Source organism: Mesocricetus auratus, unplaced genomic scaffold (genome assembly GCF_017639785.1).
Source record: "Mesocricetus auratus isolate SY011 unplaced genomic scaffold, BCM_Maur_2.0 Super-Scaffold_100007, whole genome shotgun sequence".
Taxonomy (NCBI): domain Eukaryota; kingdom Metazoa; phylum Chordata; class Mammalia; order Rodentia; family Cricetidae; genus Mesocricetus; species Mesocricetus auratus.
This window is the reverse complement of record NW_024429191.1, coordinates 79,578,720-79,606,264: the sequence shown is the minus strand read 5'-3', so window position 1 is coordinate 79,606,264 and position 27,545 is coordinate 79,578,720. Positions and strand designations below refer to the sequence as shown.

Here is a 27,545-nt window from a genome sequence, read left to right as displayed (position 1 = left end):
AGTGGATGTGATCTGCCCAGCACCTCCACCCACCTCCAGAGGTGCAGACCTGGCTGGAATCTTCTGCGGAGGCCTCCTCAGTGTGAGCAGAGGCCAAGTGGGATCAGCGGACATTTAGACCAACTCCGTTTATTGAGCACCAGTGGAGGGCAGACCGCAGTGCACTAGGACAGAGATGCGTCAACCCTGCCAGCCATCTAGAGGCACACCGTCTAGGAGAAACCGGTTTCTTTCTGACTATTCTCCCTGGACTAAGATAAAACACAGGGTGCCAGGCCAGGGGCAGCCAGCGTAAGGTACTGCAGGGCTCAAAGGCAGTGGGGGGAGGCACAGAGGTCAGACAGCATGGGGGGCTGGGGAACACAGAGAGTACAGGGCTCAGAGGCGGGGGCTGCTGGGGCAGCTAAGTTGTGAGTAAAACCCCATCAGAAGCTGATTTCTCCAAAGGGCCCTGCCTCTGCCTAGCCACGGCATCCCCCAGAAAGGATTCACCCTGCACCCTGGCGAAAGGCTTCAACCCAGGAGACAGTTCTGTTTGAAGACAGCCTTCAGCTTACAAGGATTTGCTGGGGTCCACTAGGGAGTTTGTGGCCATGATATGACAGATGCTCTGAGAAGGTTCAAGCCCAAGAAACTGTTGGCTACATTGCTGTAACCATGGATAGGGCCACAGAGACTGCCGTTTTCCTGCCATTGTGGATATTGTTCTGAGGGAGCTCTAGGGGATGGTGGGGCTCTAGGGAGGGCAGGAAAGGGTACCTGACAGTGGGCTTCTTTTTGCTGAGTCCCAGACTGGATATACTCCAGAATGAGAGCACGTGTAGTGTTGAGGACATGGTACCTGACTTAGGTCTCTAAGGAGGCCTGAGGCTTGCTGCTTTAGTGTGCCCAGTTAGGGAGAAGGGAGGAGGTAACGGGTGAGCAGATAAAGGAGGCTGGCCAGGCCTGCTAGGCCTGTTAGGAACCCGAGCCTCAGTGGCAGGTACTCCATGGATCGTTCCAACTTGGCATGCAAGAGGATGACCTGGCGTCTGGTGAGGCCCCACTCCCCCGAGTTGTCTAGAACATGGTTGGCCATTCGGGCCTTGTCCTTCAGGGGCAGCTGGGAGTTGATCCTTGCTTCTGCGTCCTCACGGTTCAGGTTGTTCCTCTTCATCAGCCGTGCCAGCTGTGTGTCTCGGTCACTAGGACAGGGCAGAAGTGTTCTTTGGACCCCAGCCTCCCTCTCTGCAGCAAGACTCACAGTGGGCAGCTAGCCTGGAACACTGACTAGGACAGCATCTTCCCTTAGAAAACTCCCCTCCTGCCCGCAGCCACACAGGAGTCATGCTGTCAGGCTGAGACAGGTCTTGGAGAACAGGACTCCAGCGCTATCAACCACCCCAGACTCCCAACAAGAGCAAGCGAGGAGTGGGCCGTAGCAGCTGTTTTCCACCATCTAGGTCTTTCTATCTGTCTACTGGCCTGAGTTTTCCCTGCTATAAAATGGGAAGATTTTTACCACTCAGGTCTTTGTCTGCAACTTAAACAGTCAAAGCCAGACATAAGTGTTTCCTTTGTGAAAGTTAACCTTATTACATAGAGGCTGTAGTGGGCAGAAAAGACATCCAGCTTTAGTCAAGGCATGTCTGTGGCTGAGGAATCTACAAGACGATGGAGCTGGCTAGCAGTTGCTTGGGAGTGCACTCTTCGAAAGGAGTGGTAGAGCCTCCCGGGATGCACTGGATGCAGTACCAACAGCCTTCCTAGGGCTGTGACAGCGAATGCTGGACTCTGTTGATGGCTGCGTTCTTTTTTTTTTTTTTTTTTTTTGGTTTTTCAAGACAGGGTTTCTCTGTAGCTTTGGAGGCTGTCCTGGAACTCACTTTGTAGACCAGGCTGGCCTCGAACTCACAGAGATCCGCCTGCATCTGCCTCCCTAGTGCTGGGATTAAAGGCGTGCGCCACCTACGCCCGGCTGATGGCTGCGTTCTTTACTCAATTTACAAGTCAATTTCTCAAAAACATTAAGGATCACATTTACGTACAATCACTCTTCAGGAAGCGGTCCATGCTGGCTCACAAGGTACAAGCAAATAATCTAACCTTCCCCTTTCTGATCCCTACATATATAGGTTTTTGCTTTCGGGTTTTTTGAGACAGGGTTTCTCTGCATGTAGCCCTGCCTGTCCTGGAACTCACTTCTGGATTCTATTTTCATCACCACAAAAAACAAGCAAGGGAGAGACTGGGGGTTTATGTGGGGAAGCACAGCCCTGTGGAGGAACTGAGAGGCTCAAGGGATTCTCACTGAGTGGCAGCCATGAGAGATCTGAGTAAGGAAGGGTAGGGCAATTCTCAGGGCACTGAGCGTTCCAGTGTACTAGGAGCCTCCCACACATCGATCCCTTGAGAACCACCTTGTGCCTAAAATACCTGCAGAGCCAAGGCCCTCCTATGTCTGCTACACTTGTGACATCTGGGAAGTTTCTGAAAAGCAGAGACACCCTGCAGCCTTGTCTTGTCTCTCACCGGCAGGGACTGTGACTCATTTCTCTGGCAGCTTAGTTCTTCTGTTTGCCAAACCTAGACTGACTTGCTTCCTGTTCTGGGGGATTCTGAGAAGAAAGCTCCTTTCTTAGATTCTTCTGCTGACTGCATCCACACAGCTCTCTACCCACAGGTGCTCCCAATGGGTGATCTCCAACATTCTGCTCTCTATTTGTGAGTGCTCCCACTGGGTGATCTCCAACACATTCTGCTCTCTATTCGTGAGTGCTCCCAATGGGTGATCTACAACACATTCTGCTCTCTATTCGTGAGTGCTCCAAATGGGCAATCATGAACACATTTTGTAACTGCCTCCACTTCCATTTCCCTGTATAATTCAGAAGTGTCCCTCTGACATGAATACTTTCTACTGAAAAGTGAGAATGAGGCTGTAAACATGGGAAGGTTTGGGAAGCTGTGAAGTGCTCTAGGATGAGGGTGGCCAGAGGCAAAACCAGACAGCTCAACTGACATATCTCCAACAGCCAGCAGGGGGAGCCCTTCCCAAACACTAGCGAAGCCTGGGAACCACCCCCAACTCATACCTGCCCCAGGCGCATGCATCAGGATCCGGTACAAAAGTTGGTTTGTGTAAGCTTGGGTTCCACTACCCCAACTCACTTTGTGCCTTGGCCACCCATGGGAAAAGTGTAAAGGAATGTTTCCCAGGGACATCTTACCCTAGGTGTCCTTTCCAGTCCCAACGACCAAGATGTGTGTCACACTTACCAGTACACGACCACTGTGTGCTTCATGTACTTGAGTAGCTTCTTGGTCTCAAACAGGAGGGGGATGTCCAGGATCACGTAGCGGTACCCTGGGGAGAGGATGCAAAACTCCCAAGTTCAATTCTGCAAGGACACCAGGAAGGATGCTTGTGACCAGCCCAACACAGAGAATGCCCCAGCAGATAGATGGGAGACCTTCCAAGGACAGACATACCCTGAGTGCCAGCCATTCAGAGCAGAATGCCGCAGAGAATAAGTTCTGGCTGGCTGACCAGGGAAGACCTTGGAGAAGGACTGGCATTTGCACTGCTTTGCAAAGCAGGGAGGATGTGGACACTCAGGATGAGAAGGTGGAGGCAAGGAGTTCCAATGAGGACCAGCAGAACCCAGGAGCTGGGAGGTTCTGTGCAGACCAGGCAGGGTCTGGAGCACAGTGCATCAAAGACTAGGTGGTCTGGATCAACTTTGACCTTCAACCCCAAAAGTTATTTCTAACCCAAGACAAGACATAGCCAGGGTTGTAGGCAACTGGGAAGTTTCTGAGAGACGCTGAGTCCCTTCTGCCCTATTTCATCTTACACTGGCTCAAAACACCCAAAGCACAGGCCCTTTCCTGGAAGGCAGGTCCAGACATGGCTGCCTTTTAAAGAGACCCATAGCTACCTCTGTGGCTCTCTGTGAGAGGCCTGTACTATCCCAGAGCAGTGAGGGTGGTTCAGTTAACCACAGGGTTCCCTCAGTGGAGAAAGGGCACTTCGGACCCTCCCAGTGTCCAGGCTGGAGAGAGGTGATGTGCTCTCACACCATGAATGGGCACATTCCTCAGTCATGTGCACTCCTGCTGCTCCTTGGGCCCTGTGTGGACAAACCAAGTTGGAAGGGGTACAAGGCAGCAGACTAAGGACAGGGACAGATGCTGCTCAGAGACCAGGGGCCTGGATGGTATCTCAGTCCAGACACTATCAACCGCAGACACAGACACAGACACAGACACAGACACAGACACAGACACAGACACACACACACACACACACACACACACAGAGAGAGAGAGAGAGAGAGAGAGAGAGAGAGAGAGAGAGAAGCCTTGGTTGATGAGGGCATGGGGTTCCCCAGCCCTGCTAACACGCCCGAGTCTGTAGCACCCCATGGGACCCCAGGGCCTTAACAAAACTAATATGTGTAATGAATGAAAGGAACCCCTGCTTCACAGGGTGATGAGCAAGATGACACAAGCTCTGAATGCACACGACACTGAGCAGCAGCCAAGCCCTCAGCTAAGTGGCCTCTAAATGATAGGTGTTATTGCTATTGTTCCTGGAGGAGGGAAGCTGGCATTAAGCCTCTCCACCGCCCATTTCACCCTCTCCAGCTCAAAGACAGGAAAAACTCGGATTCTCCCCGGGACCTCTTATCTCCCTTTCCTGTTCCTCTCCCTCCCTCCCTCCCCTCTTACTGTCCTTTCTCTTGGGTCCCTCTTGGGAGCTGGAAGCCAGCTCTATGGTTACCGGTAAAGGGCTATTCAGCTGTCAGGCCTCTCCTGCTTGATAAGCCCTGAAACTGTCCTGACTCTATTAAGACATCCGCCTGCCTACGCAGAGACCTCCCCAACAGCTGGTGATCTTATCTGACGTTTGATTCTACCAACTTTGACAGTTGTATTTGTTATACTCATCAGGGAGAAGCCAGGACTGTGAAAGCCACAGCTGTCGTCCCCGTTTTTTACCTTATCGAACTGAAAAGAGATTTCTGGCTTTTAGCTAAGGGGTGGTGGTTGGGGAGGGGGTGGATGACACAACAGGAGAGCTCTGGAACTGGTGACATTATCCAATGCTCAATTTGAGAGGGAGGGAGGGAGCCACTGGTGCCTCGCAGCCCTGCAAATGTGCTGAGAGCTGGCCGGGGACAAACGCAAAGGGCAGGAATGAAAGGCAGAAGGGAGCCAGGCAGGGGTGGGACAGGGGAGCAGTGCCATAGTGGACTGGCAGACACTGGGGGAGGACAAAGGCAGAGTCCACACTCTTCTTGAGGGAAGTGTCTCGGGGACAAATGACAGGAAGGGTTACAGCAGCAGGAGCTAGGAGCCAGCTCCAGCCTTCCCAGCACTTTAGGGACTGAAGGGTAGGTGTGGGTCAACAGCAGAGCTGCTTTTCACCACAACCTTTTAGAGGGAAGCACTGTTGAGAGAACATGTTAGGGAGAGGGCTCTTGCTCTGTACACAAGAACCTGAGGCATGAAGGCAAAGGGCCTGGCCATGGTTACAGTGGGAAACCTTGAAGACAACCAAAATGGATAAGCATACTCGCCAGGAAATAGTCCCCACATTAGGACTAATGGGGGAGCTAGGCCACTAGCCTTTACTTAGGGGCGCAGACTACAGGCCATATATACCAAAGGCTAGTAGGAAGTCTCTATGCCAATAAATCGTGTGAACTCAGCAGCCTAGATAACCACTACCCTACCCTGGAGTGCTTCAATAGAGAAAGGCTTTGGAAGGAGGTTGTCCGCCTCCTTCAGCTCACAAGTCTAGAGTCTCACCTCGGAGAAAATACTTGAAGGTCTCCTTCATCATCTCCTTGCGGATCTCAGGGTGGGTGATGGAGTTGAGTAGCTGCCGACGGTCAGGCTGGTTAAAGATCAGGTCTCCCAGGACCTTGCGGTCAATGTCACCATTCTCCAGCAAGACTTCAGTGCCAAAGGCCTCTACAATACGCCGGTGAGCAGGATACCCTGGCTGGACCACTGTGGTATGAAGAGGTTGGATTATTCCAGAGCCTCCAGCTGTCCAGAAGACCCCAAGTGACCAGAGGCAAACTGATGGGGGACCAAAGGCTGTTCCCCTCAACTGGAGCCAAAATGAACTGAGGGAATGAGCAAAGCACACAGGACCCTCAGCCAGGGATGGACTGTGTTTAGGGAGACGGGACTCTTAGGGAGAAGGAGGAATAAGTAGAGAAGCAGGAGCAGACGGGCAAACCGGCTAGGACAGCCTCACTCTCAGAAGGTCCAAAGAGGACAGAAAGAGGAGGCTTCTGGAAGAAAGGAAGCACAAGGAGACTACTGTGTGCAACGGGTCCCCTCCAACTCACCGTGCCGAGCAATGACATCCACATCAATCACAGCACAGCCCAGCTGTTGGAACACCTGGAGGACGGAGCTCTTGCCTGAGGCAATGCCTCCCGTTAGGCCCACCAGGAACATCTTCCCAGGAGAGAGAAGACAGGCAGAGCAGGAGCCAGAAGGCACTGGACAGTCAGCACACTTGCCAATCAGCTGCTCCACCAGGCTGGAAAACCTGTTGTCAAGAGATATTCAGGGAGACAGTAGGTTAGGCAGGGCCCAGTCCTGAGCTTGGGGAGCTCTGGGGCTGCTGCTGAGAAGAAATTTCCAGTACTGTGTGTGTCGGTATGGGCTGGACACTGGGGCCGGGTGCATGCTAGTCAAGCACTGCTCCAATAAGCTATTCTCCAGGGGCTCCCTAATGCATCCTTATAGCCTTGAACTTGCCATCCTTCTGATTTAAGTTTACAGGTACCTGGGATTAAATAAAGGTCCACGCCACCATTCTCAGTTTCTTTAAATCTTTTTTTACACCTTTATTTTATAGTGTGAGTATACATCTTTCTTAGCAGGGCTTGAAATCCATCAGGACTACTTTTTTTTTTTTGGTTTTTCAAGACAGGGTTTCTCTGTGGCTTTGGAACTTGTCCTGGAACTTGCTCTGTAGACCAGGCTGGCCTCAAACTGACAGAGATCCGCCTGCCTCTGCCTCCCGAGTGCTGGGATTAAAGGTGTGCACCACCACGGCCTGGCTTCATCAGGACCACTTTTGTTAACCTGCGAATTTATTGTCCTAATCACTCTTTGCTTGTGTTCACATGGAAATGAGTTTGCTCTCCTGAACACAAACCACAAGGGGAGAAAGGGGGAGATACAGGACGCAGTCACTTGGGTGTGAAACAGGACAGCAAGAAACCAACCTACAGGTTTACATCTGCTTAGCTCATTCTCACATGGGTCGGGGCACAGAGAGGCAAACATCTACCATAGACTCAAACTAACCAATGGCACATTTTAAAGGTTAACCTGAGGATACTGTCACCCCCAAGCAGTCTCCCTGTCATCAAAAGGGAGTTAAGGACAAGGTTCAACTGTATAAGGGAAATGTGGACCGTTCGGCTGAAGCCATGTGGTAGAGAATGTGGCGTCGGTGGCTGGGTCCCCATCTCTGCTGCTATCCCTCAAGCACGGCTTCTCAACTAGACATGTCAGTACAATCCTACAATCCAGCATCTAGGACATCAAGGACAAGAAGACTGAGCTATGTGCTGAGTCCCAGGACAGACTGAACCACAGAGTGGGACTTTACCTCTAAACGAGAACATAACCAAAACAAGAGAAGGGCTGCGGGACCTGTGAGAGGGCTCAGCAGGTGAAGGTGTCGCCTCTAAGCCTGACAACCTAAGTCCAACACCTGGGGCCTACACGTGGAAGGAAAGAACTAAGAACTGACATTCTCAAGTCGTCCTCTGCCCTCCACATGTGCACACACTTTTTTTTTTTTTTTGGTTTTACAAGACAGGGTTTCTCTGTATTGTTTTGGAGGCTGTCGGTCCAGCCCGGCCTCGAACTCACAGAGATCACACTTTTTTTTGTTCTCTGACCTCCACATGTCCACACACAGACACTTTTCTTATGCAAGTAATTTAAGACAATAACTACAACAAAACTCACAAAGTGGTTCCAATATGTTTCTGGCAGTTTTTGCCCATGTCATGACTTCCACATGCCATGATGCTTTTCAGTGCCAGCAAACCCTGCTGAAAACACCTATGTGACACTGCTGTGTTATCAACTCAGAGTTATCTGCTCATACAGAAACACAGTGGTTTAAGTACAAAGAAAAAAAAAGAGTATTTTCCTACTGTCATTCCTTGGCATTTAAATATTACATTAGTAAACCAAAATGTTTGATTTTAAAAATTGCTGTTTGAGTTGTTGACTTGAGTTTCATTTTTGTTTTTGTTTTTTTTTTGTTTGTTTGTTTGTTTTGTTTCGAGACAGGGTTTCTCTGTGGCTTTGGAGGCTGTCCTGGAACTCCCTTGGTAGTCCAGGCTGGTCTCGAACTTACAGAGATCCGCCTGCCTCTGCCTTCCGAGTGCTGGGATTAAAGGCGTGTGCCACCAACGCCCGGCTTTGAGTTTCATTTTTAAAACATATGAAATGAATTTTGGCGGAATTAAGGTAGAATTTCCAACAACTTCTAAAATAGCCCTACACATACCTGCACCATTTTATACTATATACTCATGTAAAACAGTTCTCAGAATTGATGATCAGAAATCAAAGTATCAATCAACTCTGAAAAATACTGAAGATGACCTATACCCTATAATATCAAATATTCAACCTTGACTTAATTTAATTCTTGCTTAGTGTGGTGTACTGCTGTAGCCCAGCATCCAGGAAAAAGAGGTCAGAGCACTGTCACAAATTTGAAGTCAGCCTGGTGTACATAGCAAGGCCCTGTCTAACAAGGGAAAGAAAGGGTTGGAGAGATGGCTCTGGGGGTAGGAGCAGCTGCTGCTCTTACAGAGGAACCAGGTTTGATTCCTAGCACCCACATGGTGGTTCACAATCACCTACAACTCCAGTTCTAAGGATTTGACGCCCTCCTCTAACCTCTGCAGGCACTAGGTACACACCTGGTATAATAGATATAGTACAACAAAACACATTAAAACCAAAACCAAAGAGTTAATGATTTATGTAGAAACAGTGCATCCACTGGCCTACCAAAGAAGTGTTTTGTGCACCTTCATTTCCTTAGTCATTCTGCTGGCCTTAAAATAAATTTCTTGATTACTGCTACTAATACCCATGCCCCAGAGTCACATTCTGGTGAAAAGGGGGTTTGGATAGAAACATTTCAAGAAGTCCTGCTCTAAAACAAGCAAGGTCTGTCCCATCTCTCTTTTCCTCAACACCAGCTGAGTGGGGGAGTGGGACTTGGAAGACCATCTAGCCAAGGTGACCTCAACCCCTCTTCACAGAGCCACCCAGACCCCTCCTGAGAATGGAATGGAATACAGTCTTTGGGGATGGAGGATCCTCCGTGATTCTGGTATATGGCAGTGCTCAGAATAGATCCTAGCTCTTCATTTACTATAGTACATGAAGGACAGCAGAGGAAGGGCCTGCCCAAGCTAGCTTTGAACTCACTATATAGCTAAGGATGACCTTGAATTCCTGATCCTCTCAAGTACGGGGATTATAAGTATGTACATGATTCCCGGTAGCTTATTTCTTGATTATCATTCTGTTTTTGTGGTTTTTTGAGCCAGGGTTTCTCTGCTTAACAGCCCTGGCTGTCCTGAAACTCACTCTGTAGACCAGGCTGGCCTTGAACTCACAGAGATCTGCCTGCCTCTGGCTCCCAAGCACTGGGATTAGACTGTTTTGCTCTACAGAAAGAGAACCGATGACCAAAACACAGATGTAAAGTGCAAGCTCCTGTGGCACTGAATGGGCAGCCACCCTTTCCAGTGCCTTGGACTTCCGTCTGTGGGAACAACCAGACTCTGCCTCCACAAAGATGACTGAGGGAACAGAGGAACACATGCACGGGAGGCGCTCGGCTGCTGGCTTGATGAGGATGGATAAGAACCAGCTGTTCCTGTACAGCAAGCCTTTGGTGACTCATTCCCTCACCAGCTGTTGACTGAGCTCCTCTGTGCCTCACAGCCATGTGCCAGGGACCTCTCAGACAACCCCACAGTCTGCCCTGTGGGGAAACAGGAGACAGACAAGAACAAATGAAAACAGCTGGAAGCAACAGAGTGCCAGCGGGGAGCAGGAACGGTTAGGTGACACTGGTCCTGGTCTGGACCAAAAGCCCCTTTTGCACTCTAGGTTATCCAAAGATTAGGCTGGGCCAGGATAGGAAGCTGAAGCTAGAGCCCACTGTCCTTCCAAAGCCTCGCAAGGCAGAAAGCAAATTTATACCAAATTCCTCCAAGTGTCACTCAAACTTGCCAATAGTTCCCCCAGCACACATGGCCTTTAACAAACTTTGTTGGCAACCAAGCCATTATTTCCCAGAATCTACCTCACTTACCCTGTTGAACTACTGCTGAAGCAGAACCTCAAAGTCACCCCTTAGCCTGGCCAAGTCTAAGTTCTCTGCAAACCTTTCCAAAAAAGATGTAGAACCCAGCCTGGACACCAGCCCTAAATAGAAAACAGCCAGGCAGCTGGGCATTGTGGCACATGCCTTAAAATCCTGCACTTGGGAGGCAGAGGCAGGTGGATCTCTGTGAGTTTAAGGCCAGCCTGGTCTACAGAGTGAGTTCCAGGACAGGCAGGACTGTTACACAGAGAAACCCTGTCTTGAAAAACAAAAGCAAACAAAAAATTACATGTATTGACCAGGCATGGTGACTCACTTTTTTGTTTGTTTTTTTCGAGACAGGGTTTCTCTGTATTGCTTTGAAGCCTGTCCTGGAACTCACTCTGTAGACCAGGCTGGCCTTGAACTCACAGAGATCCACCTGCCTCTGCCTCCCAAGTGCTGGGACAGCTAGAGCTACTTAGTAAGACCCTGTCTCACACAAAACAAAAGTTACATGTACGTCTGTGTATGTGTGCAGGTCAGAGGACAGCTTAAAGGCTGGCCCTCGAGCCGGGCGTTGGTGGCGCACAACTTTAATCCCAGCACTCGGGAGGCAGAGGCAGGTTGATCTCTATGAGTTCGAGGCCAGCCTCCAAAACAATACAGAGAAACCCTGCCTCAGAAAAAAAAAGGCTGGCCCTCTCCTACCATGTCGGTCCTGAGGATAAACTCAGGTTGTCATGCTTAGCAACAAGCACTTTACCTGATGGGCTACCCTGCTGGCCCAAGACCTGGCTGTCTCCCTCTGCAGGACCAGAGGCTGCTCTCAGCTGGCTTGACTGGAGAGCTCAAGGTCCAGAGGGGGGAAACGGGAAGCTAGTGCCAGGAATTCGGCATGGGATTCAGCAGTCAAGACAGGGCCAGGAGAAAAGCAGGACTCTGATCCCAGGGGAGCCACACTCAATGCTTCTTCCCCTCACGCTTCACGTCAGGGGAGAGACACAGATACAGAGAGAAAGGCAAGCAGAGACTTGGAGACAGCAGTGAATCCTCTATGAGCCCAAAGACCCAAGAGAGGCTCCATTGTACTGTCCTCTGTAAATAGTGGCCTCTCTCACTGCTACTCCAATATGTCCTCTGTAGTTCCCTCTTGGGCCCCAACAGCCAGAGAAGACAAGGGAAGGACACTGGGAGGAATCTGGAACTTCCTTTGGTTTCTTTGGAAAGGAGTGGGCTGCCTCACAAACCTGACAAAAGCCTCACTGCTGACCTAATGTCACAGGCCGAATCTGCGGCCTTGACACCTGATCAAAGTCACTGATCAGGACTCCCCTGCCTTGCCCCTCCCCTTATGGCTGTGCACAAAGGCCTCTGGAATGCCTCAGTCACTCCCTGGACATGCTGCTTCTTTTCCATCTCAAGGTCTCCATGCATGTGTCCCTGATCACTCCTGCTGTCTCTTCAACCTATAGCCACTTAACCGACCCTATCACACAAGTTGCTCATAGTCTAGAGTCGGGGTGGAACACACCGTATGTGATGGGGGGTATCTGCTGTCTTGACTGAGGGACCAGAGAGGTCTCCCTGAGCTAAGGCCCCCAGATGAAACCGTTCACCACCAGATGCCTGACACCTGGCACTGCTGCCAGTCTACTCACCCTGCCTCTCATGTACTCACGCTTTGTACTTGGCTTGTGTGTGACTATTTCTTAAAGATTGAATTATGAGCATGTAAGTGCAGGTGCCTGCAGAGGTCAGAGGTATTGGATCCCCCTTGGAGCTGGAGTTACAAGTAGTTGGGTGCAGGGACCCGATCGTAAGTCCCCTATGAGACCAAGACAAGCCCCTGAGCCATTTATCAGTTCCCGTGCATGACTAGTTTCAAGTGTCAGGTAAAACAAGTTCCACACAGTCACAAATCACATTTTTCCCATCTCTAGCATCTTGCATGATGTTCAATGTCTCATTTAATATGTGGCATTAGCTAAGTTGTTTAATCTTTCTTTGACTCAGTTGCTAGTATTTCACAGTGGGAATGTTTCTTTTGTCTGTGACACGTGGTCTTGCAATGTGGCCTAGGCTACCCTATAAATTGCCGCAATCCTCTACCCCAAACTCCTAAACACTGGATTGCAGGTGTGTACAACCATGTCCAGTTACAGGAGTCTCTGGTTATGACATATGAATAATTAATGCCCAGGGAAGGAGAATGGAAACATTTGGGAGTCACATTCTCCTGTAAGTAGCAAACCAGAACCTAGAATTAGTCTCTTGGTCAGTATTCTATGTCGTTTGAGCATGGTGATCACTGTTAGTAAATCATTCCAGGGTGAAGTGGGGGGGGGACAGGGTAGGGGATGGAAACAAAGCACTCAGTGGGCTGAACAGCAGGAAATGAACCCCACCCCGACACGCCTCACCCGAGAGCTGAAGACACCATGTGAGCACTCTTTAGTTGCCCCCAGCCTGCTTGCACCAGGCCAGACCTGGCTGCTCATTAGTGAGCAGCTCCCTTCTCAGGGCGTCACGCTGGGAATGTCTGGCTAGCTGGCCACTTCTCTCCTCCAACTGCTTTCCAAAAGAGATGTATCCATTTTCCTCCAATGATCAATATAATCATTCATGAAAATGAGTCATTCCTGTATGGGGACCCAATTATTTTCTTGTAGAACCAATGTTTGCCAGTTAACTAATAAGTGCTATTTTTATACACTTTCCTCACTCTTAATCGGTCATTATTGGTGAGGGTTTGTGTTTAAACTGGAAGTACAAGTTCTCCTTTCTGCTAGTCTCTTTAAGTTACCACCTCCTCTGAGCTGCCTATTACCTGGAGGATGTGTCAAGAGGGGGGCAAGCTTTTCCTTCTGCCCATGGCTAACACCAAGTGCAGGGAGGAGGTGGTCTCTTTCATCACAAACCAGCATCCCAAGGAGCATCTATGGATGGCAGAGTGTGCACAGACTAGACTGCTATGCAAACATCAATGCAGAAGATGGGCCATGGGGAAGGCCCAACCCTAAAGGCTTTGTAATCAGAAGGACCTTGGGGACTCAGATCACTCTCTTGCTATTTGGCCTTGGGCAATTTCCTTCAGGATTCAGAACTTCCCTTTGAGCAAAGAACAGGATTTATTATGAGTTCCCACAGGAGTACCGTAAGAATTAAATGACAGAACAGTGGTCATGGTCCCCTAATCTTCCCAATTCAGAGTGTGATGTTGCAGGCCCACTTGTTTGGGTAACAGAGGGAGGGGAGTGTCCCAGATTGAGTGTGGATGTGACTGACAACTTTCGGGAGTAGGTCTCTCCTGCCACCATGGACTCCTGGGATCAGACTTGCTGGTCCGGCCAATGTCAGTTGAGATCAACATTCAAAACCCCCAGGACTCCTATCTCACTCCAGTATAAGTCAGGACTTTGTAGTCCTTCACAGGCCTCGTGGATGCAGGATGCATCACCCCTCTTCTAAGTAGCACCCCCTGCTGGCCACAGAGCTACTTGATCATGCTGAGCACACTGCTACCTCTACAGCTCCCAGCAAAGAAAGCTCTCCTCCAGGTGGGAAGGCTCAGCAGGTCAAAGAGCTGGCCTACCAAGCCTGACTCTAATCAAGGGCATCCTTGGGTGGGGGAACCAACCCCTCAGACTGACTGAACTCCTGCTCTCGTGCCCTCACTCACACACACCTCATAAATAAAATGAATTTTAAAAAAGTACTCCCCAGCCAGGTGGTGGTGGCACAAGCCTTTAATCCCAGCACTCGTGAGGCAGAGGCAGGTGGATCTCTGTGAGTTTGAGGCCAGCCTGGTCTACAAGAGCTAGTTCCAGGACAGCCTCCAAAAGCCTCGGAGAAACCCTGCCTCAAAAATAATAATAAAAAAAAAGTACTCCCCAGTAAACATTTCTCTCTGCTTCACTATCATATAGGTGACTGCTTATATATAAGTATATGCAAGCACCCTGCTTTGCTCTGTGGTCTGCTTCACTTCTCTTCACAGCACTTACTGATCTACTCAACACATTACACACCTAGAACCCAGTCACTCACACTTAAGCTATAGATAACATCCCACTTACAGCAGTATAACTGAATGGGGGTGGGGTGACAAAATTTGGCAGCAGTAAAAGGATTGTGAATGTGCAATGTCCAACAGGAATAAAAATGAATACAAGGCATTTCTAGTATTCATCTATACTGCAGCACAGAACTTCATCGCACCCCTGGTCCTCAATATGCAGCATACACACTCACCTCACATGCAGAGTGCGTATGTACTAACAAGCAGTATCTGCACACCAGGGTTAGTGCAGGCTATGAACTGTAAGGTTCTTACGTACACAATGCTGGTCCCATAGAAAGCAGCAGAGGTAGAGAACTTGTCTAGCATGCCCAGAGGTCTCAGTGCTATCCCAGCACTAAAATGGAGACAGATGGAGGCAGGGAGGTCAGATGTTCAAGACTGGACCACTGAAAATGACTTAGTGTGTTAAGGCACTTGCTGCCAACCTGGTAACCCTGGTTCTATCCCCAGGAGCTACAAGGTGGAGGGCGAGAACTGCCTCTGCCAGTGATTCTCTGACCTGTCTCAAAATAAATGAAATGAATGTTCTACATTCTGCAGGTATTTCAAGTATACGGCCTGGGCTTCAAGTTTTTATTAGATTTACACATTTTGTGTGTGTTTGCATGCCAAGTGTGTCTTGGTATCCAGAGAGCAGAAGGCAGCTTCTCTGGAACTGCAGTCACTGATGCTTGTGAGCCATCTGAGGGAGATAAGAATCAAACCTGAATCCTCTGTAAGAGTAACAAGTATTAACTGCGGAGCCATCTCTCTGCCCCCCAAGACTTAATTTTAAAGTTTTACAGTTGTCTGTATCTCATTAGTATGCAAATTTGTTTTCATTCCCAACAAACAGTTAAACTGTATGTACACCGAGGAACTGCTTTAAAATAAATTGCTTTTCTGTGTATGACTGTTTTGCCTGCATATACTTTATGTACATGTGTGCCTTAAGCTCTTAGAAGCCAGAAGAGTTCATTGCATCTCATGGAACTGGGAGTAGTTAAGCTGCCTGATGTGTGTTCTGGGAACCAAAGCTATGTCCTCTGCAAAAACATCACTTGATCTTAACTCCAGCTCCTGGTTTTGCTGTTTTTGTTTCTTTTAAAAGAGAATGCCTTTAATTCCAGCACTCGGGATGCAGAGGCAGGCGGATCTCTCTGAGTTCGAGACCAGCCTGGCCTGGTCTACTGAGCCAGTTCCAGGACAGCCTCCAAAACAATACAGAGAAACGCTGTCTCGAGAAAAAAAAAAAAAAAAAGAGAATGTGGAGAATCCAGGAACCTGTCAGCTCACCATTGCAATGAGCCTGCCTAGTTTCTGTTATCAGCCCTTATCTCTAACCTCTCATCCATCTCCCCAGATCTATCCTAGCATTGTTGCCAAATACCAGGGTTTTCCCACTAGTAACCCATTAGTGCCCAGGAAATGTTTACATTTTATTGTGTACAAGTGTCACACCTGCTACAACATGTATATGGAGATCATTAACACTATTGGTGGGGCAGCTGGGCGGTGGTGGTACATGCCTTTAATCCCAGCACTCGGGAGGCAGAGGCAAGAGGATCTCTGTGAGTTTGAGGCCAGCCTGGTCTACTGAGTGAGTTCCAGAGAACCCCGTCTCGAAAAAAAACAAAAACAAAAAAACTATTGGTGGGAGTCTGCTTCCTCCTTCCACCACATGGACCCTGGAGACGGAACTCAGGTTGTTAAGACTTGATACACAATCTCTCCAATCCTCATTTTAATATTTATTTCCTTTTTATGTGTAGACTCTGTAAGTATAATACGCTATGTGTGTGCAGGTCCCCAAGAAGAACAGAAGGTATGGAATCTCCCCTTACTATTTTTTATTAGAAATGTTGCCACTTATTAAAGACGTGACCAAATGTGTATGCTAAGGAGATGGGTGTGTTTGCTTACTTTTACATAATTAACCTTGCCTGATATGTAGGACACAGAATCATTTTCCAAGTTGACTAATGTCTTCATTTTATGATCATCAATGTTAAGCCAGGTGTGACAGCACACAACTGAAATCCAGAACACACGATAGGTAGGAAAGTGTGAAGCAAGAGAAACCAAAACCAAAGACACTACCAATGCTGAAACTACCAACTGTTCCCATCAACACACAGCACAAAATGGCAGGAGTATGCATAAGTCACTGTATGTATATATGTATGTATGCATGCATGCATGCATGTATGTATAGGCAGGGTTTCACTATGTGGCCCTATCTGTCCTGGAACTTACTATACTGTAGACCAGGCTGGCTTCAAACTCCACCTGCCACTGCCTACTGAGTGCTGGGATTAAAGGCCTGCACTACCAAGCCTAACCATTTTTCTCTTCCCCACCCCAATGTTTTTATTCAGACAGGATTTCTCTGTGTAACAGCACTGGCTGTCCTGGAACTCACTTCATAGACCAGGCTGGCCTTGAACTCACAGAGATCCATCTGTCTCTGCCCTGCATATTTTTTTAAGGCCATTTTAGAAACTCTTGGAAATTGAACTTAAAAATCTGTAATTCATGTTCCAAGGGATCCGATGTTGACTTCTTCAGGCTCAAGGCACACACTTGGTGCACAGATGTGCATGCAGGCAAAGCATTCATTCAAATAAAATACCTAAATATAAAAGAAATTCCTTTTGTGTTATATGTGGTGTACACACATGCAGAGGCCAGAGGATGTCAGGTATCTGGCTGTATCGTGCTGTTTTACTAACTAACCCCAGAGCAAGGCAGCAAGCCCCAGTAATTCCCTGTTACATTCCTGTGCCCGTGTCCAGGGCTGGGCATATATCCATGCCTGGCTGAGGACTCAAACTCAGATCCTCATGTTTGCACAGGAAGTGCTTTTACCCCCTGCGTCAACTGCCCAGACCTGGAAACTGAACTTTAATGGCAAGGATAATAACTGATGGTCACTATAAGTATAGCTTATACACCTAATATAGTTTTTAGAATTAAAAATTGGAAAAGAATATTTTGAAACTGTGTCCAAGGACTTCAGGTAACCAATTATAACTCTTACAATTAAATTTTTGGGAAGGTTATTTTCAATTTAAATCATCTGTAGTTACAAAGATTTCTAAATAAGCAATTTTCCACTCTATTCTTCCAAGTTAACTTTTTTTTTTTTTTTTTTTTTTTTTGGTTTTTCGAGACAGGGTTTCTCTGTATTGTTTTGGAGGCTGTCCTGGAACTCGCTCTGTAGACCAGGCTGGCCTCGAACTCACAGAGATCCACCTGCCTCTGCCTCCCGAGTGCTGGGATTAAGGGCGTGCACCACCAACGCCAGGCATTCAAAATATATTTTTAAATAAGTCTTTGTAAAATTTGTTCAACCACTGGATAGCCCAGTGGTTAAGAACACTGTTTGTACTTGCAGAGGACCTGGGTTCAAATCCCAGCCATCTACACGATGGTTCAAAACCATCCATAACCAGTTCCAAGAGATACGATGACCTTTTCTGACCTCCGTGGACACCAATTACATATATGGTGCACAAACACTCATTCAGGCAAAACACACAACAAAACAAAATATATTCTTGCAGTGGGGATACAGTTCATTGATAGAGTATACTTGGCCAACAAGCATTAAGCCCTGGAAACAAAGCAAATTTGTTATTTGGTTTTTATATGCAAACTGACCTCCAACTGGCTACATATCCCAGGTAGAATCATCCTTCTACCTCTACCTCCTAAGTACTGGGACTACATCTTTGGACCACTGATGGGGAAGTCCTGTGTATATGCCAATAAAGCACTGTTGGCCAATAGGGAAGCAAGATAGGTGGAACTAGGAGTTCAGGAGGACTCTGGGTAGGAGAAACACAGGGAGTTACAATGTAGCCCGCCAGAGAAGTAAGATGTCTGGACACCTTTCTCTTAAATACTTAAGTTAAAGATAGCCAGTAAGAAACAAGCAAAGCCAACAGCTTCATAATTAATACAGCATCTTATTTGGGGACTACAACGCGGCAGAGCCCAGGCAACTGGTAGGGGAAAACCAAAGCGGCTGGCAAAGAAAAGGCTTCACTCTACAGGACCACAGTCCTTGACTTAATTTAAAAAGCTGATAATCATGCTGGGCGGTGGTGGCACACGACTTTAATCCCAGCACTCGGGAGGCAGAGGCAGGTGGATCTCTGTGAGTTCGAGGCTGGGCTGGACCGACAGCCTGAGAAAACAATACAGAGAAACCCTGTCTCATAAAAATCAAAAAAAAAAAAAAAAAAAACAAGCTGATAATCACACGTACATATATGCATATATACTGGCAATGGTTTAGATGATTATACTAAAGGGCTTCCATCCTGACTTGTAATAACACAGTATGTATCATGGAAGTGTCTGGAACCCCAGTACTTTAAGGTCATCCTCAACTACTACACTGCTAGCTGCTAGAAGAAGCCAGCATGGGTAGGAGACCAACATCTCAAAAAAGAAAATAACAAACAATCAAAAACCACTATAATTCAGGAAGCTGGAGGTTCAAGCCTGTCTTCCATACAGAGTGAGGTTAAGGCCAGCCTAGGCCACGTGAAATCCTGTTACAAACAACAAAAAAATTTTTTTTAATTCCCTCTTTCCCAGGGCTGGAGAGATGGCTCAGAGGTTAAGAGCACTGACTGCTCTTCCTGGGGTCTTGAGTTCAATTCCCAGCAACCACATGGCGGCTCACAACCATCTATAATGAGATCTGGTGCCCTTTTCTGGCCTGCAGGCAGACATGCAGACAGAACACTGTATACATAATAAATAAATAAATCTTTTTTAAAAAAATCCCTCGGGCCAGGCGTTGGTGGTGCACGCCTTTAATCCCAGCACTTAGGAGGCAGAGGCAGATGGGTATCTGTGAGTTCGAGGCCAGCCTGGTCTACAAGAGCTAGTTTCACGACAGCCTCCAAAGCCACAGAGAAACCCTGTCTCGAAAAACAAAAACAAAAAAAAATCCCTCTTTCCTTTCTTGAGACAGATTTCCTATGTAATCCTGGAGGGCCTGTAACTCAAGAGATCCACCTGCCTTTGCCTCCCAAGTGCTTGGATTAAAGGCGTGCACCACCATGCCTGACAAGATGAAACATTCTAACACAACTTTATTCAAAGACATGCTCATTGAACATGCTGAGGAATGATGATGTATTTAGTCTGTTTTCCATGAACTAAATCACTGTTTCTGTTAACACAGAAGACTTTGTTGTGTACAAGCAAGTGTCCATTCTGTGCTGGGAATTAGGGCTGTAGTGAGGCCAAGGGTGCAATTCTGACAAACACTGCCAGAAACAAGAGTTATTTGGTGTTGGTTTTTTTTAAAGATTTATTTATTATGTATGTAGTGATATAGTGTTCTACCTGCTTGTAGGCCAGCATGTGAGAAGAGGGTACCAATCTCATTATAGATGGTTGTGAGCCATCATGTGGTTGCTGGGAATTGAACTCAGAACCTCTGGTAGAACAGCCAGTGCTCTTAACCTCTGAGACATCTCTCCAGGCGCCCCCCCCCCTTTAAGAACTATTATGTATATACTTTTCTGTCTACATATATGCCTGCATGTCAGAAGAGGGCACCAGATCTCATTATAGATGGTTGTGAGCCACCATGTGGTTGCTGGGAATTGAACTCAGGACCTCTGGGAAAGCAACTAGTGCTCTTAACTTCTGAGTTATCTTTCCAGCCCCCCCCCACTGTCGGATTCTGAATTATTTATTGCTTGTTGCATGATCATAATGTCACTGTTGCTGTATTTTTAGCAATTCTCACATTCTGTTAGCTCGACTCCACATGGGATCAGCACCCAACTTAACAAGCTGTGGTTTAAAAAATACACAGAGAAAACCCAAAATGTAAAACATTCCAAACTTCAATGTATCACCTTTAAAATTGAAACACAATGGGAAAGTGTAACCAGGTAATAATTTCCCTGTAATCCAGGGTGATCACAGTAGTTGTGACAACTCCTTAAGTAAAGTTAACACCAGAGATGTCTTGTCTCTGCCTCCTCTGGGAAGTAAAAATTGCAGACAGGTACTCTGAGGCCCTCATTTTTTTTAAACATATATATTTAAATTTTTAGCTGGGACCGAAGGTCTTGTTTTATGTAGCCCACGCTGGCCTGGATGCCCCTGTGAGATCCTTAGGAGATTCACACCGTCCTCAGACCTAAAGTAAACTAAAAGAATTTAGAAAACGAACTAGTCTAGCTTCTCTGAGGAGGGAAGCCATGAAAAACAAGGTCTGAAAGTCAGATGGTAGATGCAAAACAGCATCCACCACCGACCGATCTTGAAAAAGGTTTCATTCCCATTTTTCAGATGATCAAACTGAGGATAATAGGAAAGGCGAAGAAGGTCATATTATTGGAAAGGGCAGAGATTAGGTTCAAAAATCAAAACTGAATCCGACTCTAAAGCGCAGAGGCTTTGGGCACAAGGCCGGATTTTCCATCCCTTTCCAGTAGGAAAGGTTACGTTCCTCAGTTTCCACGGCTGTACAGGGGAAAAACATTTGATTTCACAGGTTAATTGTCAAGATGTGATGATAAATGCGCTTGTTTGCCCCAGGGTCAGCTACAAATATGTGCTTAAAAAAAAAAAAGAAAGAAAAGAAAAGAAAGGAGAAAAAGGCGCGCATAATGCGCCAAGTCCGCGCAGGATCCCGCGCTCCGGCAGTGGTCCCGCGCGCAGCCCCCGCCCCCAGCCCGGCGCGGCGCTGCCGAAGGAAACAAAGCGAGCGCTCGCGGCTGCCACCCGGCCCGGTCCGCCTCTCCCGGGGCTGGCGGCTTCCCTTCGCCCGCGCCGCTACCTACCGGGGCTCCGACTCGGCCTCAGCCTCGGCCGCTAGCCCAATCTCCGCGGCGCTTACTGACTGACTCGCAGCACAGGCGGGATCTGCGAGCGTGCACGCGGACCGGACGTCCAGTCAGCGGAAGGGGCGGGGTCGGAAGGCGGGGCCAAGCGCCAGCCGCTCTCCAGGGGAGGTGGGTGTGACCGGACCCAGCTCTGCTGAGGGCCAGAGAGCTCCGTGGTCAGTCTTCACTTTTAACTTTTCTTGAAGGCTAGTGAAGGAAATACACTTCCTGGCACAATTTCTATCACCTTTTTGTCCCCTAGAGCAGTGAGTTCGAACCTTACATCCCAGTAACAAAACTATCAGAGAAAAGTGTTAACCATGGCTCCACTTTAGTAACTACAGTAGCCATAGCAGTTAACCAGGCAGTTTTTATCCACCAGGTCTTAAAGAGCACTCTGTAAGATTGTTATCTCAGGCCTCAGAGTTCTTACTGTGGATACTGTGGTTAATCTCATTTTATACAAGTAACTGATATTTCGAAGTTAATCTGTCTGCTCAAAGTTATTTGATTGCTGACCCATATTTTGTCCATACCTCATCTAAATTCCTCTAGAAGAGGGGGATAATCACTACTGTTCAGTGTTGCTGAAAGAATTGGAAATAATAAGTACCCAATGAAGAGCACAGGTAGCAGGTAGGCCTGAATGATGCCTATCCTGCCTCCTTCCCTCTTCTGGAACTGCATCCTTCCCTCTAACTGAAGGCAGAAACCAAGTTTCCTTACCTCTAAGAAGGGCATTCTCAGTGCCCTTTATAACGAGGAGCCTATATATTGAAGTATGAAGTAATTTGGCGTTTTTATCGGATCACTTTTGTTATTGAAAGAAACTGCTCTCGACAGGAGGTGGTGGCTCACGTCTTTATCCCAACGCTGGGGAGGCAGAGGCAGGTGGATCTTTGTGAGTTCGAGACCAGCCTGATCTACAAAAGCTGGTTCCAGGACAGCCTCCAAAACCACAGAGAAATCCTGTCTCAAAAAAGAAAGAAACTGCTCTCAACCCAATAAAATAATAAAAGACAAGGTTTTACCCTGAAACATATGAGTGACCATGGGCCCAGGAACACAGATTTAGATTATAGCAAATTCTGTGTTCCAACATGGAAGCAGTTTCATGAAGCTTTATAGCTTTACAGGACAAAGGCATCACAAATCAAGGCACGTTTAGAACACATAGTAGCTATATCAGAGAGGAGGTTAAAGCAGGTGTGGGACATTTTTCTATAGGCCTAAGATGCTATTTGATGACATTCTTACCTTTTGAGTCCATGGAAGCTAGTGGTCTGCTAAGTTAATAGATTTCAAGAGTGCTTTTTGTTTTTGTTTTTTTGTTTTGTTTTTGTTTTTTCGAGACAGGGTTTCTCTACATTGTTTTGGAGGCTGGCCTGGAACTCACTCTGTAGACCAGGCTGCCCTCGAACTCACAGAGATCCACCTGCCTCTGCCTCCTGAGTGCTGGGATTATAGGTATGCGCCACTACCGCCTGGCTTCAAAAGTGCTTTTGTGGGTTTCTTTTGTTTTGTTTTAGTTTTAGTTTTGGTTTGTGTAGCCCTGGCTGTCTTGGAACTCACTATGTTAACCAGGGAAGCCTCAAACTCACAGAAATTCACCTGCCTCTGCCTCCTGACTGCTGCTATTAAAGGTGTGCACCACCACTGCCTGGCTACAAAAGGTTTATTATTCTATTAGTTGAAAAATGTTAGTTCAGACATAGTGATGGATAAGGAATATATTCCTGAGGGCTAGAACAAGGCCAGAATCATGAGGCAATTAGCTATTATAATCTATTATAATAATTAATTATTATAATAATTATTAACCTTATTAACTGTAGTAAATAATTAACTATTATAATCTCCATAGTACTGCAGTTCTCTCTCTCTCTCTCTTTTTTTTTTTTTTTTTGGTTTTTTGAAACAGGGTTTCTCTGTATTGTTTAGGAGGCTGTCCTGGAACTCACTCGGTAGCCCAGGCTGGCCTCGAACTCACAGAGATCCACCTGCCTCTGCTTCCCGAGTGCTGGGATTAAAGGCGTGAGTCACCAACGCCCGGCTCGTACTGCAGTTCTAAACAACAGTCTCTGCAGACACAGCTCCTCTCCAAACATTCTCATTCACAGTTCCTCCTGTTGGGCAGCCATCACACTTTGTACACTCAGGGGATACATATCATTTATTACATAGTATAAGGTCCCTGGTAGCTAGGAAGGCTCATTCCTATGATCTGATATCAATGGGGCCTGAGTGGTGGGCAGAACAGCCATCTTCAGGAGAGAAACTATTGGTAATGATACTAAGAAACAAACTCTTCCATCATGTGAAAACACCAGCCATCATGATCCAGATTTGACTTTTTCTTTTCTTGCTCCCTCTCTATTTGATATAATATTTACATGTGACATATAACAGGACTTCTACATCTATTTTTTTATTTTTATTTTTATTTTTTATTTTTTTGGTTTTTACGAGACAGGGTTTCTCTGTATTGTTTTGGAGGCTGTTGGTCCAGCCCAGCCTTGAACTCACAGAGATCCGCCTGCCTCTGCCTCCCGAATGCTGGGATAAAAGGCGTGTGCCACCATCCCCCGGCTGACTTCTACATCTAAAATTAAAATAATCAAAAACATATTCTGGCATAATGAGGTGAAAGTAGCAGATCAAGAAGAAGCCTCCTAAAAAAAAAAAAAGAAGAAGAAGCCTCCTAAGCCAGGTGTTGGTGGTGCACGCCTTGAATCCAGCACTGGGGAGGTAGAGGCAGGCGGATCTCTGTGAGTTCAAGGCCAGCCTGGGCTACAGAGCGAGTTCCAGGACAGTCTCCAAAGATACAGAGAAATCCTGTCTCGAAAAGCCAAAAAAAAAAAAAAAAAAAAAAGCATCCTAACCAGGCAATGAAAGATTCCTCTGCAAATGACATCATACTCCCTAACTATACTAATACATTTTCCCTCCGTGTCTTCAGTCATTTATGCTTTATAGAACATTTTATTTGATGTCTGGGGCACCTGAAACAGTTCATCCTGTTTTTAAATAATTTATTTGTATTTTATGCGCATTGACATTTTGCCTGCATGCATGTCTGTGTGATGGTGTCAGATCTTGGAGTTACAGACAGTTGTGAGCTGCCTTGGGAATTAAACCCTGGTCCTCTGGAAGAGAAGTCATTGTCCTTAATGCTGAACCATCTCTCCAGCCCTCTTTAACTCTAGTTTCTCATTTGACAAGTTTGAATTCATGACAATCACCTCAGGTGGGATGACTAACTCCAAATCTAAGAAAGACTGCTTTAATATCTAAATTACTGTAACTCTTATTTTTAGATAATAAATTGATCTGGCCTATTATCTTGATGTTACACCAGATTCTAGCATAAAGAAATAAATAGACAGCTACAGTACAGAAGAAATCAGGTAACAACACAGTATCATTCTGAATTCATCCAAGCAGAATTTTCTAGTGCACCAAATATTATTTGTGCCCGGGACAGAAACAAGAGACCAGACCTGTTGGAGCTGGTCGTGATGGTACATGCCTGTAGTCCCAGCATTTGGGAGGCAGAAACAGGTGGATGTCTGTGAGTTTGAGTTTAAGGCTAGCCTGGCCTTGCAAAGAGAGTTACAAGACAGTCAGTCAAAGCTACATAGTGAGACCATCCCCCCCAAAAAAGTCAGACTTGTCTTAAGTTACAAACTCCATCTATTATTACTCATAATTGAAGTTTTTCACAGATTGTTAGCCCTAACTGCTTTGATAAGAAGTGTTGGCCAAGCCGGGTGTTGGTGGCGCATGCCTTTAATCGCAGCACTTGGGAGGCAGAGGCAGGCAGATCTCTGAGTTCAAAGCCAGCCTAGTCTACTAAGTGAGTTCCGGGACAGGCTCCAAAGCAATACAGAGAAACCTTGTCTCAAAAAACCTAGAGTCCTAACGTCAATCACCAGTACAAATAAAGAAATAAGATAAATAAAGTAGGGAAAAGGATTAGGCAGTAGGGGGGAAAAAGACAATTTGTGCCTGCTGTTAAAATCCCAGTCCTGCTGGGCAATGGTGGTGCACACCTTTAATCCCAGCAGTTACTCAGGAGCGGATCTCTGTAGTTCAGAGGCCAGCCTGGTCTACAGAGTTCAAGGACAGGTTCCAAAGCAATAGAGAGAAACCCCTCCTCCGCCCAAAAAAGAATGGCAGGGTCCACAAAATCCTACATCTTCATTCTTCCTGGATCTTACTGAATGTTTGTTGTTTGTGCAGAAACCAACAACACAGTGAATTAGAATAACAGATGTAAGTTCTCATTCAAGCTCTGCAATTGGGCATCACTGAGTTTTGCGACAAGTACAATTTTCAAGTCCCTTCCCCTGTGTTTTTTTTTTTTTTTTTTTTTTTTTGGTTTTTCTAAACAGGTTTCTTGGGTTTCTCTGTATTGTTTTGGAGACTGTCCTGGAACTCACAGACCAGGCTGGCTTCGAACTCATAGAGATCCGCCTGCCTCTGCTTCCCGAGTGCTGGGATTAAAGGCGTGCACCACCAACGCCTAGCTTCCTCTGTTTTTTTTTTTTTTCGAGATAGGGTTTCTTTGTATTGTTTTGGAAGCTGTACTGGAACTCGATTTATAGACCAGGCTGGCCTCGAACTCACAGAGATCCGCCTGCCTCTGCCTCCTGAGTGCTGGGATTAAAGGCGTGTGCCACCAACGCCCGTCTCCCCTGCATTCTTTACAACAGCATATAAATTAAAGGACGAAATAGAAAAATTAACCTCCAGATGGTGAGACGGCTCAGTGGGTCAAGGTGCAAGCGTGAACCTAGGGCTTTACACATGCCTGGCAAGCTGTCTACTGAAGATTAAGTGGTCTCTGTCCTGGAGAGGTGAGTGCAGGTGGCAGCTGAGTCCAAGTGGGTAGCTTTGACTACTTTCCAGAATCAAACAGAAATGACCGGACGATATTTGCAGTTTTGGAATCTACTTACTTTTTTGGGCCTGTGACTAATGTAAGGGGAGTTGGCTATATTTAGCCCTGTGTTTTATTTTGTTTTCTGTCCCTGAGTCAGAGGGGAATTGTTCCTTCCCTTGTACAGTTTTGCAAAGGCAAAGATCATTTCCCTTTTTGGCCAGCAGCTCTCTGATGGTACAAACTCATCTTCTCTCCCCACCTACCATACTCAACCCAGATAGGAAATCTGTAAGCCTACGTCTTTAGGCTATCTTCTTAGGGTTACGATTAGTTAGTGACAGGAGGGAGACCCAAGGGACTGAAGCATTCAGGCAATCCTAAGATAGATTTTGCAATTACTTTCTTATAACTGATTTTGCTGTAATGGCTGCCTGTATGGGACAATGCGATTGTTGTGTTGATAAAGAATTAAAGAGGGTATAGAGTAGATAGAACCAGATTTATATACAGACTTTGCCACTTACAAGCAATGTACCAACTTTTCTGGAATATGTCTTTTCATCTGTGGAAAAAAAAAGGGAATAATCATGGCATGCACATTCTAGGCTTGTTAAAATTATACAGAAATATGTACAAAAAGCCTTATCCCACAGCCTGGTGTATAAGTGCTCATTTAAGAGGGTAGGGGAGCTAACGAGAATGAGGAAATGATGTAATTATAGTATAATCTCAAAAAACAAAAAGGTTCGTGATGGACAGACAGCTCTAGTGGTGAATCAAAGGGACAACGGGAAGGGGAGCTCGGTGCAAAACTAGAAGCTATGAAGTTATAAACCTCGCTTCCAAGCAATCAAGTCTTTTGGCTCAGGGTCAGCGTTCCACACACCTCAATCCGCTGCCTGTAGGCTTCCAAAGACTCAGGTCTGCCTAAAGGCCGGAGTGGCAAAGGCAGCCTCTGAAGCAAACCCGGCTTCTAGCGGGAAAGCCCTCTTCAAGGGGTAATGGGCTCTTGGCGAACCGCAGCCACGGACTTCAGTGTCTTTCACTTACCCGGGAATGGTAACGGTCCTTAACGGCAGCCGATAACGGCTCACCTGCGGCCCGATGCCTATCAAGGGTAGGCTTAAGTGAAACCTTGGACTTTGCCACCTATCACTCTCGAAACGCTAATTCAACATGGAACTGCAATTCCCAGAATGCCCCGCGCCCACCCTACAAGGCGTGGGGACCTCTTCTCCTCAGAGCGTGGCTGAACCTAGGGGTTTCCGGAATTGCTGCCCACTCTTCCTAAGGCGTCCCTTCATGATTTCTGGGTTTTGTAGTCCATTTCAGTCCAGTTTCTTGAAAATGCGCAGCCCTTTGTGTCAG

General features: G+C 46.9%; 1 protein-coding gene across 3 annotated transcripts; it reads right to left on the bottom strand.

The window, feature by feature from the left end:
- Positions 1–113: 113 nt before the first annotated feature.
- On the bottom strand, positions 114–27,495 carry Dcakd (dephospho-CoA kinase domain containing). 3 transcript variants are annotated; one of them, XM_013113471.3, is made up of 6 exons: positions 27,228–27,495; positions 26,702–26,739; positions 6,348–6,553; positions 5,797–6,000; positions 3,259–3,346; positions 114–1,184 (listed from the first exon to the last, which is right to left on the bottom strand). In XM_013113471.3, exons 2-6 carry the CDS (start codon positions 26,737–26,739, stop codon positions 893–895), a joined length of 828 nt encoding a protein of 275 aa, XP_012968925.1. In that variant the 5' UTR covers positions 27,228–27,495; the 3' UTR covers positions 114–892. The 3 variants fall into 3 exon arrangements, with proteins under 3 accessions (XP_012968925.1, XP_040605736.1, XP_040605737.1); XM_040749802.1 differs by lacking the exon at positions 27,228–27,495 and adding an exon at positions 27,064–27,211; XM_040749803.1 differs by lacking the exons at positions 26,702–26,739; positions 27,228–27,495 and adding an exon at positions 21,251–21,390.
- Between the last annotated feature and the right edge of the window lie 50 nt (positions 27,496–27,545).

Bases quoted from the DNA above. Each gene is read 5' to 3' on its own strand.
- Dcakd (XM_013113471.3), bottom strand. From the start codon at position 26,739: ATGAAAAGACATATTCCAGAAAAGTTGGTACATTGCTT. The intron at 6,001-6,347 runs GTGAGTTGGAGG...TTCATACCACAG, and splicing joins GGATGTCATTGCTCGGCACG to TGGTCCAGCCAGGGTATCCT. The intron at 1,185-3,258 runs GTAAGTGTGACA...GCCCTGTCCTAG, and splicing joins CACACAGTGGTCGTGTACTG to TGACCGAGACACACAGCTGG.